General features: G+C 38.4%; 1 protein-coding gene across 7 annotated transcripts in view; it reads left to right on the plus strand.

Moving 5' to 3' along the window:
- Positions 1-15,447, plus strand: part of QKI (QKI, KH domain containing RNA binding) — a 156,327-nt gene extending 140,880 nt beyond the window's left edge. The window contains exons 5-8 of one of the 7 annotated variants that reach the window (XM_043592718.1): positions 3,463-3,550; positions 4,921-5,220; positions 7,988-8,062; positions 12,311-15,447. In XM_043592718.1, coding sequence (XP_043448653.1) covers positions 3,463-3,550; positions 4,921-5,220; positions 7,988-8,062; positions 12,311-12,327 — 480 coding nt within the window. In that variant the 3' untranslated portion in view covers positions 12,328-15,447. Of the gene's footprint in view, positions 1-3,462; positions 3,551-4,920; positions 5,221-5,421; positions 5,428-5,929; positions 6,490-7,200; positions 11,717-12,310 lie in introns of those variants that run through there. The other 6 variants (XM_043592719.1, XM_043592724.1, XM_043592722.1 and 3 more) reach the window with 6 other exon arrangements.
- Positions 15,448-16,016: the final 569 nt, after the last annotated feature.

Genomic DNA, 16,016 nt, shown 5'->3' on the forward strand with positions numbered 1-16,016 from the left:
AGGTTTAGTTAAAGACAGACGCTTTTGTTACAGAAGGAAAAGTTAGAGTTCCATTTCTATACAAGTGTTTATCCCTGAACAGGGTTCTACAAAATGCCTTTTGAAACGTCTAGCGTTAAGATGTATGATTTTAGGATGCCCTATTTGGTTAGTTTCTGTCTTGGAGAGAAGAGGAAAAGTCTCATGGCATGTGGAAACTCCTGGCATGAAGCGTGGCCGGTAGAAGCTCTAGAACGGGGCCGCTGGACAAGAGAAAAAGACTAAGTGAAATTACCTAAGAAACCAACACATTGTCTTCTCTGACCTTAATTTGAGAGACGGCCTACACCTTCAGCAGCACTCAGGCAGTTATACAGTGCCAAGTTTCGCCGACAAAACCAGGACACGAAGGTTGAAATCGCACTTGTGTGTGAAAGTAATTCTGTAATGAACTCTGCAAACTCTTAGGACACAGCGTTGGGCTGGCTCTGTGGGTACAGAATGGGGGGCGGCGTGGGGAGAAGTGGTGAAGACACCGGAGTGAGTGCAGCTCATTCTGGAGCGAGACCACCAGGTGTAAATTGTAGCTTTGCCGGCTAGATTCTGTGCTCTGCCGGGAGTGTTAGTGGACCTGCCATAATGTGATGTAATCCAGCGTGCACACTGTCATGCGTAACTTGTACGTCTCTGTGGCCTCCAGCCTTGTCACCGTGGCATACTCCGTTGCTGCTGCCTCGTGAAAGCTGTGCTGCTCCAGTTTTTATTCTCCTCCTGGGCGGGGTGTGTGCGGGGGGAGGGGGGCAGGCCTCTGCTGATGACACTGTATGCTTTTCAGCAGCCTGCACCCTGCGAAAGGCACACACACGTATGCACGGACCCTGAATGTACACGTGTGTATTTCTTCCGTGACCTTTCTCCTCTGTTTGACACTGCATCACCAGCTAATGAGTATGCTTCTATCACTTTCTAAAAGGAACAGTTCAGTGAAAACATGTGCTTGAGTACCTCTTCTCTGTACAGAGCTCTCTGTATGAGACATTATGTCTCATCACTTCTTCCCTCTTTATTTCTACCTCTTACTTGCTGGCGTTTTCAAACATGTACTATTTTCTCACAGTCAAGTCACTGAAGGTACACCTGTTGTTTTTTGTTGTTTTTTTTTTTTTTTTTTTTTTAATTTTTATTTTTGGGACAGAGAGAGACAGAGCATGAACGGGGGAGGGGCAGAGAGAGAGGGAGACACAGAATCGGAAGCAGGCTCCAGGCTCCGAGCCATCAGCCCAGAGCCTGATGCGGGGCTCGAACTCACGGACCGCGAGATCGTGACCTGGCTGAAGTCGGACGCTCAACCGACTGCGCCACCCAGGCGCCCCCCTTTTTTTTTTTTTATGTAGAGTGTAATTTATATACTTCTGGTATTCTGTTATCTATAGATTTAAATTTGAAATGACTTGGTGAGTTTTAATTTTTAATATTACTAGTTTTCAGGGAACAAGTTTAAGGAGTTTGAGTTAGATGATGGATTTCTAATTTGTCCCTTTCATTGATGGTGCTTACTTATTTTTATCATTAAAGTTATTGCTGTGGCTTTAAAGAAATCCTGTTACTTCACTTTTTTTCTCATTCATCTTTGTACAAGTTCATAGGGGTCAAGGAATAGTAATTCCACAAGCGTTCAAGACTGTCTTCTCTGTTTTCTCCTGCAACGTAGGTTTTTGAAAAGTTGGCGGTGACACATTAAACTTTGTCTTCATCATGGTTTCACTCATCTTTCTCTTTAATTCTTTGTGGTTTACTAAAAGCCATTTTGGCAGTTCTGTTTACTATAAATGATAGGATCCCCTTTGCTGCTTTAGTGCCAAGGACAGAGTTTTGTGTATCATTGATTGCAGTAGAAAAGGACAGAGAAGCTTGTCATGTGGCCTTGCTCCTGTCCTGAACCAAGTCAGAAAAAATGTGTCGTTGGGTTGCTTTCTTTTTTAAATATTCTGAAGCTTAGGTAATGCATAAAATAATGTGAGTAGCATATAGTTCCATTTCTACCTTCATCTGCTTTCTTTTACGGTAGCTAATATCTATCCTATAGGAATTAGATATTTGAGGTTTGGAAATAAAAATTTTTCTTACCAATCATCTAGAAATATATGTCCTAGCAAAAATAACTTAAAGGATAAGGTGAATGGGAATATGAATATAGGCAATGAGAAGTAAGAAATAGACTGTGTTCCCAAGGAGTTTACTTTGGTAGTGGTGATGTCCATGAAACTATAAACCAAGGTAGAAGCCTTACAATCTAAGGATGGCCCTTTGAGAAGGTAGCATTGAGGTTGAAGTTTGCCGAGATTAAGTAGAATTTCGAAAGAAGGGGGATGGAATGGAGTCCTGAAGGACATTCAAGGTGGAGGCAATAGGAATATGCACAGAGACGCATACCAGGGATTTGTAGCATAAGATAACATGTACAAAATAGTAGAAGATTAATTGCTTTAACTTGAGAAGACAGTTTGGGCCCAGATCATAGATAGCTTCATTGGTTTATATTTTTAGATAGTAAGAAACTGTGAAAGGGTTTCAGGACATGAAAATGTTAAGGAACATAAGTAGAAAAGTTGTTCTTGTGCATTTGATCTTAACCATTGTATAGATTGTTTGAAGAACAGATACCCTTAACGTAATATGGTAGTAGTTTCAGTAATAACAACAATATCGACTAGAACAAGGGTGACAACAGTAAATGGAAAGGGTGGGGCACATCCACGGTAAATGGGATGGCCAAACAGTTTGATGGTCAAAGACCATCCTGGTTTATGCCTGTTACCATCACATAGTGGTGGAAAGCTTTTACATTTAGATGTGTCGTAACTTGGACAGTGCATCTTATGGTGGCCCTGAAGATGTACTTAAGTATGTACTAATTGAGGGGAGGCAGGGATGTCGTGAGCGTGAGAGAGAAGAATATGTATTCAGATTTTAGAAGTTCTTGTGGTTATGATTTTATTAAATTTTCCTTTTTGGAAAATTAAACAACATCCTCTTGCATGAATACCACAATCAAATGTTATATGTTTAAGAATCCCAGTTGGGGACGGGGATGTTTGTTTTTTATGGATTGGTTTTCTTTTCTCTTCAGTGAGCACATTGGAGTTTTTGAATCTTCTGTAAAATGATAGATGCCAAAGAGAATAAATATACCATATTTAATCTTAATTAACATTGTTACTTATTGCTTTTTAAGGAAACTTTAATAGAATCGGTGTAGTTCGTGTAAGACATTTCCAAGTAGGAATGTTGGTAGTGGCAGTTGCGAGTATCCTGCGTGTCGGTATATCAGCACCTTTCGGTTCCCTGGTTGTTTTGTCCTTTTCCCAGTTGAAGCAGGCGGCTGTAGGCACGCACTGCCCATTTCAAGGCTGGGGAGCAGGTGCGGCTGTGATGTCCGCGGGCGTCTTCAGTTCTCACTGCTCTTGTGTTTTCCGTGCGCAGGCCGAGGGAGAAGACAGCCTGAAGAAGATGCAACTGATGGAGCTCGCAATTCTGAACGGCACCTACAGGGACGCCAACGTCAAATCACGTAAGCGAGAGACTGGGGTCCAGGGCCACAGCCGTCTCCGCCCTTTCGTGCGTAGGCCTTGCTCCGCTGGGCGGCGCCGCGCATGAACACTGCTCCGGAGTGAAGAGTCAAAACACGTGTCGCTTGATAGGGCACCGGCAGTCCCGCTTTGACTGCTTTCGTGAATTGAGGACGTTCTCTTCTAATCTCCCGCCAGCGTGTCTAGGTTTCGGGTTCATAAATGTTCTCGTTTTGATGAAATTTCAGCTTCTAAAGTTGAGAGTTTCAGGACGTTTCCTATTCTGTTGAGTATACATGTCAGGCTTCTAGCTTATTTTGTCACATTGGTGCAAAAGAAGGTTTTCGAAACTTCTTTTTGAAAAAAAGCTGACTTGGAGCGTATCTGAAAGCAGTGACCCTTCTGTCGAATTCTGTCCTTTTACTTTGCTTGCTTGTTCCTGCAGTTCTCTGTTGATTTCATATGTGAGTTCACAGAGAGCAGTAGGTGATAGTGTTTTCAACCCCACTTTTCCTTGCGATATATTTGTGCATGCTTTCATAAACTTTAAAGAGGGTTGCTTTTTTTCATTTTGAGGCGATCTAAGCTCGACATGTCTTAGGAACATAATCTCCTATTTAAATTACTGGCTTTTTATTTTTTTTTTTTAAAGTAGAATTTTAAAGTCCTAGCCAGCTTGCCAGAGCATAGTCAGTTTAGTGGGTCGGAAGCGGTTGCTTTATTAAATGATTGGCTTTAATTTATTCACGAGAATGAGTATGTCATTAACAATCATATATTTAGGAATGGGACGTTTTACGTATTGCTTTCTCTATGAAGAAGTTAAATTCGTACAGATGCAGGAAATTTATATGAATTCGTACAGATGCAGGAAATTTGTATGAAAGTAGTTTGTTGACTAGCATAATACAGTAAAAATCCCTCTTTTAATTTGAAACTTAAGCTACTCTAGAAGTATACCAAAACTGTATTTCTGTGGACTCCCGATTGCAAAGTATTTTTTAACCTCTTTCAGTGCGAGTGTTTCCATGTGCTTTTGCATGTACCTTTAGTCTCATGGTATCTTAAAACCATAGATATATCGAATATGTGAACTAAATGTAACCTATTTTAATGGTCGCGTTCTTTTCGTTGTTTTTTATAGTGGCTTGTTAATTTTTGCACATTTATTCTTAATCACACTGGGAAAGGGGAAGCCGTTTGCATTTGATCGGTGTGCTTTGGCATTTTGTGTGATCAGCGCATGTACTAATGATTTCCTTTTATTTTTCTTCTTTCCTGCTTTTCCTTTCTTTTTCCTACTTCCCTCTCATTTTCCATATTTTATACTGCTATCTCTGTACTTCCTCCTACATTTCTTTGCTTACTGTAGCAGCCCTTGCCTTTTCTCTTGCAGCGACAGCCCAGGCTGCTCCGAGGATTATCACTGGGCCTGCGCCTGTTCTCCCACCAGCTGCCCTGCGTACTCCTACGCCAGCTGGCCCTACCATAATGCCTTTGATCAGACAAATACAGACCGCTGTCATGCCAAACGGAACTCCTCACCCAACTGCTGCAATAGTTCCTCCGGGGCCCGAGGCTGGTTTAATCTACACACCCTACGAGTACCCCTACACGTTGGCGCCAGCTACATCAATCCTTGAGTATCCTATTGAACCTAGTGGTGTATTAGGTAAGTTGTTCTCCCTGTGCGGTCAGCAGTAGTTTTCTGCATAGCATTTGTGCCTCAGACTTGGAAGTGGTTGTCTCCGTTTTAGCGAGGCGAGGCAAGGCAAGTTGCCATTAGGAAGACTGAAGCCTAAAGTTTGTCTTTATTTCAGCCTCTCTTAATGGTCCCCTATTAAAATAACTGCATCTTACTAAGTTTGCTCAGATTCTCGTTGGTAACTCAGATCCACGTTAAACAGAAAATACTTTTCACGGTTGACATTGACGGTGAGGTCATTCTGAGTTGGGCCTGTCCCCTCCGTTGGCTCCACTGCCCACAGTTAGAGCCCTTCCATCTCAGAGATGTATTTGATTTGTCAGCTAAATTTTAAAATTCCGTGTGAAAATATTTTGAGGTCTTTGAAAAACTGCTGTTATTGTCTGTGTGTTTTCTAATATTTGTGATCGCTTAAAATATGAAAAGGACCAGGTCAACTGGTTGGATTCTTCAGGTTTCCTCAGGTTTTCTCTTTTGTTGAAGTTCTAGTTAATATTAAACATACGAGAAGCTCCTACTTTCTGTAGTACAGTATGGAATTGATGAGTAAATACCAAGTCACTGTTTTAGGATCACATTTGAGGCAGAAATTAAGATCATACTATGAACGCTTGGTTTTACATGAACAAAAAGTGGTGTACTTGAAAAAGACATTACTGATGCCTTTTTTTTATAGAGTGGATTGAAATGCCAGTCATGCCTGATATTTCAGCCCATTGACTTGCTGGATGAAGGACTAGAATACAGCAGCTGTTATAACACGACCAGTCAATGTGGGACAAACTCTTTCCGTGCTGCCCCTTTGTTTTACCAGACAGAATTTGAATACTTTTTTTTCTTGAATTGTATGTGACCTTGGTGCCGCATGCATGCTGTGGACTCGTAGGACTTTGATCTTTTAAGTTCTGGGGTTTTTTTTCCAGCATTAATAATGATTTATAAAAATTTGAAAGTCTTTCATGAACCCGGACACTAAGATTTAAACTTGAAACTTCATTGTTCAATTAAAGAAAGCCACGATGCTCTGTATGTTATCTGTGTGTGTGCACGCACTCAGGTGCCTTCTGTTTCATGAGCAAATACATTTGATTGTACATGGTTTCCGTTTATCTCTAAATCGTTGTATAAAGTACCTTAGGTCAGAATTATACTCTAGATAGAGCTGTTGACGAGAGGCTTGTTTTCTGTTGCACATTTCTTGAAGCATTTTTAAAATAACATGTAACATGTAACCTGTTTACGTTTTCCTTTCTGTTAACGCTCTGTCCCGCGGCCCCACGCCTGCTCCTTTAGTCTCAGAGCTCCTCTCTGCTGCACGCACAGCGTCTGTTCGAGGAGTTTGTTGCTTCCTGCAGGGCTGGCACTCTGAGCCACCAGCTGCTGTTCCAGCACTCTCGGTGCAAGATCTTGCTGATTTTGCCTCGTGCAATTATACTTGTACAAGATTAGTTTATCTAAAATGCAAGAAGGGGTGATGGACCAGTTTACTGCTTAGAAACAGCAAGAGGCACTGCAGTCTCTCATTTTAAAGCAATGTGTTTTTTGTTGTGTTGGGAAATTTTTATTTATAATACTTAATTATTAGACTGACAAAATTAAAAGCGAAATATACAGATACCTAATTGGCCTTCATAAAATGAATAATAATGAGTACTAAGTGACCAAAATCCATTCAGAGTCTTCCTTCTCGCTTTGCCACCTAAGCAGTAAAACATGACATTGACCACTTGGAGAACTGAGAAAATTATTTCAAATTGCTAAGTTATAATAAATTTGCACACAGATAACATGCATGATATATATCAAGTTTCACATCCTATTATTTTAAAATAAGCAGTGCCCTTCAAAACAGATGCAGACATGTGTGTTGGTGGTAGTGAGGAGATTGGTATTAGCATCAAGTCTTCATTGGTGACTAATTTTTAATTCCCTTCCTTTTATCTTTAGGTATGGCTTTCCCAACGAAAGGCTAAGAATTCAAGAACGGTCTTAACTGAACCCTCATCAGATCTGAATTTAACAAATGCTTAGTCTCAGCAGCCTCCGGGGGGGTGGGGGGGAGCTTAGCCTAGCAGTCAGTGACTCACTTGCACTTTTTGCACACTGATAGAAAGTAAAAGTATGTTATTAATTTGGTTTAGTCTGTAATCTTACAAAGTAACGGTGATTTATAAAGGAGTGTATAGTGTACTGACTGCTAAGGGCACTACACTGTTTGCTTTACTAATCACCTAATTCATTGCAGTTCATACTTATTGACTCAGAGTTTCGAACCACAATCTGTAGGCTGTAAGAATTGCTTTTAAACCTTTTTAAGCGATAAACTCTGGAAGTGGTCTTAAGGTTAGCAAATAATTGTCAGTATTAAGCATGGCATTATTGAAGTGGTCCTGCTGCGAGAAAGGCACTTCAGTGAATATGTGACTAGTAAAGCTGAAATATGTTTGGATCTAATAGAGTTCACGAAACACTGTACCTTGGGATTGTGAATGAACGCGTAAAACAGGTTAAGGCCAAGATGTTTGAGATGAATGCAATATTAATAGACGCATATATACGCAACATATTATGGTTAATTTTAAAACTACTGTGCCTTAACATGTTTCTTAAGAGGAAACTTTTGTAGTAAAATGAACCTTTGAAATCCATTTTGATAAACCTGCTGTTTAATGTTTGTTTTCTTTTCCCTTGTGAATGTTTTCTAACTTTGTCTTGGTAATTGCAATTTAACTAGGTGCGGTGGCTACTAAAGTTCGAAGGCACGATATGCGAGTCCATCCTTACCAAAGGATTGTGACCGCAGACCGAGGTTAGTTTAGTTCTGCAGTTCTTGTTTATAAGAAATGCGCTGGGTGTCCGTAAAATTTGCAACACCACACCTGATGGAAAAATATAACTGCTTACCTGCACACCGTGTCTTTTCTTTTTCTAAATTAATTTGTCATAGTTGACAGATTTAAGGGTTGGGATTCTCTCCTCTCCTCTCCTCTCCTCTCCTCTCCTCTCCTCTCCTCTCCTCTCCTCTCCTCTCTCCTCTCTCCTCTCTCCTCTCCTCTCCTCTCCTCTCCTCTCCTCTCCTCTCCTCTCCTCTCCTCTCCTCTCCTCTCCTCTCCTCTCCTCTCCTCTCCCCTCCCCTCCCCCTCCCCCTCCCCCTCCCCCTCCCCCTCCCCCTCCCCCTCCCCCTCCCCCTCCCCTTCCTTCCCCTCCCCTCCTTTCTTTCCCTTTCCTTTTTTTTTTTTGTGTTCCCTTCATATTTTAACTTATTAAATCCTATATTAGTATGTACTGTGATTTATTCCTACTAAAACATGAATTGGTCCATGTGGGGAGGTATTAAATTTTGATATTGCCTTAATTATTTTTCAGTAATAACTTTTGCTGAAATATACCTTGTAATTGTGGTGAAATTTTGGGTTGGTTTTGCAAAATGAACTGAGCGGATGGTGCTTTAATGAGAGAAGTAAAGGAATATATGCCTCCTGTGTCCTTGTGGAGAAAACTGAAGATTTAGTTTCCATTTTCCTTTTTATTAAGATACTTGAGCCACTGTGTAAACATGAGGATATGCATGTCAAGTACTTAGCTGAAATCAAGAAAGTAAGGACTGTGAAGATAACTTTGATGCGGTTGGATTTTTTATGAATGAGAAAATCAGTTCCCTTTTATTCTTACATTCTCTTGCCAAAATGGATCCTTCGATTTTTGTCATTTGCTGCTAAAATATATTATCTGAAGGTAAACTATCTCTTGAAGGTCTATGGAGACATGAATCCAGCTTTGAATATCTTTTTTGACTAACCTGTGACTGGAAAATAAGTCTTCATTTTTCTCCTTTTCAACACTTGCAATTTGTGTCCTATATATGCCCTTGGACCCTTTTATAAATTATTTATGTTTATTGAGGAGTGTTATTTTCGGTTTATTGACATTGAATTGTTTTCTTAGTGTGTCATCACAAGGTAAGAATCTGAAGCAAGGTGGAAAAAGATCTTTGAAGAGCTTCTGTTGCACATGTATTACTTACTAATTAATTTGATCGAAGTCTCTCATACTAGTGGGAAGAGTGAGGGATTTATCCACTCCTGTCCTACACCTTCTGTGAATTTAAGAACAACCTCCCTGCTTCACATGGTTCTCTTGAATACTGATGATAAACATTGGACACAACTGTTGTCCACGTCAGAATAAAATACTTTCCAAAGACACTGATGATACTTCTTTAGCATCAGACATAATTCAAAGAGCCTTGAATTGAAGACTTTTAACGTATACGTATGTTACTTAACAATTATTCAGTGAATGAAATAAATAGTCCCCAAGCTCCAAGCTCAGTGATGACCTGTGACAGTAGGACACCGTGGAGGTGTGCACTGCCCCTGTGTGCCCCCTTCTTGCAGAACGAGTCTCCTCGTGAAGGAGGACCTTGCTTTTAAAAGTCACTTTAGATTGAAAGAAACTCAATAATCCCGTGAATAATCTGAAGTCTTTTTCACATTGTTAATGTCTGCAGTAGTTTGGAAGAGTGTTTTTAAGTAGTTTTTCTTCTATTAACCTTTCCCTGCCTGCCCCTTTTTAGGAGGTTTCTCGTAATTTTGTTTTAACACAGTAATTATTGGTGACTCAGTGCTCCAGTGCCTTGAGATGGCAAAAACAATATTAAGAAGATTTTATAGTACTTGGAAATGACATCACATTCCATGCATGGCTCTTTTGTAGTTATATGTGTTTGTGATTAGTCTTCTCACTTTTATTGAAAATGCAATGTCAGCAAACCGAAAAGCTACCTTTTTTTTTTTTTTTCCTTTAAATAACAGAATACTTGTATACTGCTGTTATGATCACTGTATGCACTCATTGGGTCTAAGGGAGATGTCTGAAGTCCTTCATTTAAATTATTTTATGATACTACTGTTTTCTCTATTTTTGAGGTGTTTTTTTTTTTTTTGAAGGGAAGATTAATATAAACCTTCACTTTTAATGCAAGGAAACTCAGCCCTTGGACGCATAACCATGTAATTTTATATATGCATTTAGAGTACTGCATGGTTGACAAATATGTAGTTCTTTACTAAAAATAAACCCACTTCGACACCTATTTCAAAACTGAATTTGAAGCCTGTAAAAGACCAACTGACTTGTTAGTCGTAGTGAACCATAAGTGATTTTGCACGGTGGACACACCTGTGTGTACTGTGGGAGGCCAGGACTTGGCAGAGGACGTGTTCTAGATGTTCTGGTGTACATAGAAGTGGTAGTTGGCTTTGTTTCTTCCACACAAAAAAACATAATCAGAGTTTTTCCGAGTAATGATTTTATAAAAACCATTTACATAATTTGTATAAGAAACTTAATACAATTTTAATCAAAATCTTAAGTAATATCAAAAATGCTTTAAGATTCTGTATTTTGGGAGTGACTATGAAGTGGTATGACTACATCTTGTTAAATATTTATTTTCTTCTTTAATTTTGGAATAGCAAGTTTTATTTTGAATAAAATTCCACTTATTTTTAAGAAATTCAGGGAAGATTTGGTCCCATTGAAGATACAGTATTTTTGTAGTATTTATAAACTATCCTAAATGATAGACTCTAGAAAGCATTTTTGTTACATGAAAGTAAACCAGTCCATTATATAGATTATTTCAAATAACTCTGTGAACATTATACCCACTGGGTCTCGATTTATGGAGTGGCACGGAGTCTACCTTCGCACTGAATAGTTTTTCATTCATTCACATCTCCTCTGCCTTAGTCACAATGGCAACAGTACAGAAAATTCTCTCAAACCTCAGAATAGAGTAGAAATAATTAAGCTGTTGAATGAGTCTTAAAAATCATACTACTGTTAAGTGGACCAAGTTTGGGGAAGCAGAATGTGACAGAGGTTGATTATAAGGAAGGAACAACTCGAGGACACTGGGCACGATAACTTTCCACTTGAGAACTACTTTGTGTTTTACTGTAATTTTTTTAATTTTTTTTGTTCTGTTTGTTATTTTGCAAAAGAAAATAGTATTTACAGGTGGCTTCTTTTAAAATATAAAATATAAAGCAGGAATGTATATGAAATGTCAGATTTTATTGTATTTGCAGAGTATTAGCTTTGAAATTGAATAAAGAAAGCTGTTTGTAGTTTTAAAATGCCTTATTGGTATCAATTAGAAATTTCTTCTATTTTTTGATGTACTTAGAGCTTTTTGAGTATAGAATTTTAAATGGCAGGATTTTACAGTGTTTACATGCCAGTGCATTTTATAAGTGTTCTATATGTGTAAAATAGTATTTTCAACTGGAAAGTGCTGGCTGGTGCGAAAGGCCTGGCCTTTTTCTGGTTCCCATGACGTTGCCTCCACCGCTAGACTACAGTTTAGTATTGCTTTGTATCATAAGGCCAAGAAATTCCATGTTGTTTGTAAATAGAATAATTGAAAAAGCAATAAACATTTATTGAACAAAAGAAACCTTGTTTGGCCCAGAGTTTATGTTGAACCAAATTGTTCATAGGAATTTAAATTTCTTTAGATTCATTTCTGTTGATCATCAGTTATTAATAATCACATCCATCATTAATAGTTGCTTTGGTGCTTGCCTCTGAGAGAATACTAATGCTTAATAGCAGTCAGATACTGATAACTGCACTGACTGTTTCAGAATTCTGTTTATCAAACCTATTCATTGTTGTTGTTCTCCAGTTTCCTCCATTGACTGCTACTAACTATTAGTTGTTAGTTGTATTTTATTTCTATTTTTTCTTGTTAACCAGTTTTTTTTTTTTTTTTTTTTGGTGGGAGTGGGCTCTCCTTCATTTGTTCAAATCATGATATGAAACTGTCATGATTTTTATTGTATTCTGTAGATGGTGTCAATCAGTTTGTCAGAATTAAACATGCTTTTTTTTTATTAGTTGTGATTAGTTTTTCATGTTGTCATTAAGCCGTCACTAGCTGAAACTAATCTCTTCTCTATCTTTTCTTTTCTTTTTTTTTTTTGTTTTTTTTTTTTGTTTTTTTGTTTTTTTTTTTGTTTTGTTTTGTTTTTTGTTTCTAACCACCCAGCCGCCACCGGCAACTAACCTATGACCTTCTGACCTCTGAACTCTTCACCCAATGATGACCTGACCATGCCTGCCTGCTGATCAGTTAACTGGTAATCGCCTTTGCTTGCCTGTCGTCAGTGCAGCGAGCTGAGGCACTTGTCCGTTCGTCTTACCATCTAACCAAACAAAAGACAAAGAAATTGTTGTCCTCCGACTCAGCTTTTGGTTTTTCTTTCTGTTTGGGTGAAAGTGGTTCTAGAACCTGCACTGAATAGTAGTAAAGCAATAAGGCCCAATTCATCCCACAGCACTGATCATCTTTTCACGTCCTACCCTAAGCGAACGGTAAGAAGGCCTCACTTCAGAAGGGGAGACAGATGGCCCTTAACTACTCAGTGACAGAGGCAGTTACTGTGAGAGACTTGTAGGAACCTTCTTCTCATAGCGAGCACAGCTCTCTGAATGTACCGTGTGATGATGCATCATGCATGGACCTTTGGTCAGGGACGCCATTGGTGAAGTGACTTCAAAAAGTATTCAAAATTTGATACGCTGTTTAGTCACTACAGTGCCCTCAAAGGGCAGAAGTTGCAGCCTTTTTTATATTGCCTGCCAAAATTGGAAGTATTAGCAGTGTGCCATGAGAGATCAGCCTGACAAGGAATTTTGAGAAGTAGTGCAAAGAACAAAAACTGCAACACTATTTTTAAAAAGATAAATAATATCTGAGTTAAAATTACTGAACCTTTATTTTACAACCTCCTTTAAAAACTATACGAGAACAAGGTACATGCATTATGTGTCACATTACTGGGCAAACTGTTCAAATATTTTTTTTAAACCTCCCTGTATAGAAAAAAACAAAAATCATTAAGGATGTAAAAGCCATGCTTGCCTATTTGCTGTATACATGTAATGAAATTGTAGATAAAAGTGTAGTGCATTGAAACAAATGAACAAAAAGTAGATACTTTTACTATACAAGGGTGCTGGTGCAGAAAAAAATATATATATTTTTGGAAATGTAGCATTTTATACTTTCAAGTGTTATAAAAAAAAAAAAGAAAAAGAACAAAGAAACCCTTTATTTCATTAAATGATTTTTTCTGGTGGTTGTCAAGAAACAAAAGACCAAAAGAGCCTTTTTGTCTTTCTTTTTTATTTTTTAAGTATTGGAATAAGTCTAAAGAAAAGAAAGTGCCTTATTTTCCTTCATGGTCATTTAGTCAAGTGTCTTGTAAGATCAGCTCCTCCCTCAGAATACAAGTTAATGCATGTTTACTCAGTCGCCCGCCCAGTATGTGAAAGAAGATTTGAGGGGAGACCAATGAGTTGATGGTTTGGATTATATGATTTTTGCCACGTACCTTGATACAAATTTGCCAAATCTGATACTGTGAAAAATTTGATAGCTTTTCTAATGCCTGGCGAGTAAGTTTTAAAACATCATTCTTTTAAAATCATTACTGAGTGCTCTTGGTTACTGTGATATTTAAAGTTAGCCCAACAGGTTCTAAGATGAAAATTATGTGTGATCGGAACATCAATTTGCAGACAAAATTAGAACTTTATTTTATTCAGAGAAGGAGGGGTGTGCTGAATTCTTTCTTACTAAATTGGAGATAAATAGTATTCTTAGCAGACTTTTTCACAAAAAATGAATCTTTGTGATTTTCCTTCAGGATAACAGTATTTTTTAATGGCCCAAATTTAACCAGACTTCTTTCTACCCTACCCGATTACTTGGGTGGTCCATTTCTTTGGTGGCTTTTAGTGACCCAAGCGGCCCCTCCCACCCCTCCTCCGCCCCCCCCCCCCCCCACACACACCTGTTTGTTTGTTTTCACTTTAAAAAAACTGGCATCACTGTGCATGTAAATGCTCAACTACATGTGATTTTAAGCTTCCGGTTTCTCACGAATTTCAGTTTCGTAGTTGAAACGGTTTGTGCGCAGAGCCTGACCACGTCCGAACACTTGAGTAAATTGCCCATAACTGCTCAGTATCAGATGTGGCAGATTTCAAGTGGCAGTGGATCCCCAGCTCATCGGCTCACTCCCTCCCGCATCCCTTCACAGCTTCACAGTCAAAGGTCAGCAGTGAGCTCAGTAAGCACCTTCGTGGTGACCTCCGTCATCTTGTCTCACTTGGAAACCGTTTTCAGTTCATTTACTATGCAATAGACATTCATTGTTTTGTATTCAGCTAGCGTTGGTTTCATGTGCCACTGCTTTGTCTTTCTGTTACACATACAGTCGTTTTGATTTATTTACGGTATATGCTGTGCCATTTTGATTTTTATTTTGGTTGGTTGGTTGAATAAATTTGCGACACTCGAACACTTGAGGTGATAGTAGTTTAAAACCAGTACCAGTATTTGACCCAGTCTCATCTCAACTGTGTTACACCTGGACATTTTAGATGTTTATCAAAGGTCTTTTATGGGGAAGAAAGTAAATGTATGGGATAAATGTGTGACGTTTCTAAGTAATGTTGGCTCTGAACAAACTTTTGGAAACTTAGTTGATAAAATTTTGGATCAACTGAAAAAAAAGCATGACTTTTGAAATCTCTGAATGCCTTGGTTCTCAGTATTATCATTCTTTATTGAATTTATTTCTTATTAAAATATGTAGTTTTTAAGACTTCTTTTCTGACAGTATTATGTAATTTTTTAGCGTGGGTAGATGGGAGTGTCGCTTGTATGTTACCGTACAGCCGACATGTATTTTTGTCAATTCTTTATTATCTTAGTAGTTTCATGCTGTGTATGTATCATAACCAACCTATTGCCTATGAGAAACATGTAAGATAATGTATTTACAGCCATTGTTACAAGTTTATAATGTATTTTTCTATCTTGTTTTATATGTATGTTATATAACATTCAAAAAGAATTTTTTTCTTGATTGAGAAAAGGATACAAAATGCAGAATCCACAATTTTGATAACTGAAAATTGCCACTTGTTTTGCAGTACTTTATTATATTGGGTGTCTTGTCTTTCTTGGGCTTTTAGTTTAGCTAATGAATGAATACATTAGACACTTTTGGGTTTTAGTTGGGATTTTACATAGCTTGCATTTTAATTCTTTGGTTCTTTGCTGTTTCTATTAACCCATAGCATTATTTTAATAAATGTTATAATACCAACCTACTAACTCTGGACTATGTCTGTTTATTAACCTTTACGTGTTTAATAATTAAAATAAACAAATAAAGACAAAAGAATGTAAAGTCTTGAGTTACTGGACTAACCCTGAAGAACGTGACCACAGATAACCTAGCGTGACTTGTTTTTATGTTGTTTGTCAGCCTACAATTACGCACACTACTGTTAAAATCGGCTTCGGTTATTCTGGCCTTTTACCGTGGGGGTAGGTGCCAGTAGAGACGGGAACAAAGTAGCGGTGGTTTGAGGCGGTCTTCTAGTCTTGCCACTTGCCTTTCAGCCTCTTGCATCACTAATTCCACACTTTCTTATTTTTCCTTCTCCAAAATAATCCCTGTCTGCTCACAGCATAAAGAGTAAAGAGACTCATTGTGATGATACACCCCGAACAACCAGTTTGATTCTTTGTTGAACCATTTCTTTCAATTTCTAGAAGTGGGTGATTTTTTTGCTTCACTTTATAAAGCAAAGAATCCGATGAGGTTTTGCCTTTCTTCACATTTGTGTTTTAACTGGACATTTTTCTTTTAGAAAGTGTTGAACTATGTTAGCCA

The sequence above is a fragment of the Prionailurus bengalensis genome, chromosome B2 (assembly GCF_016509475.1).
Source record: "Prionailurus bengalensis isolate Pbe53 chromosome B2, Fcat_Pben_1.1_paternal_pri, whole genome shotgun sequence".
Lineage (NCBI taxonomy): Eukaryota > Metazoa > Chordata > Mammalia > Carnivora > Felidae > Prionailurus > Prionailurus bengalensis.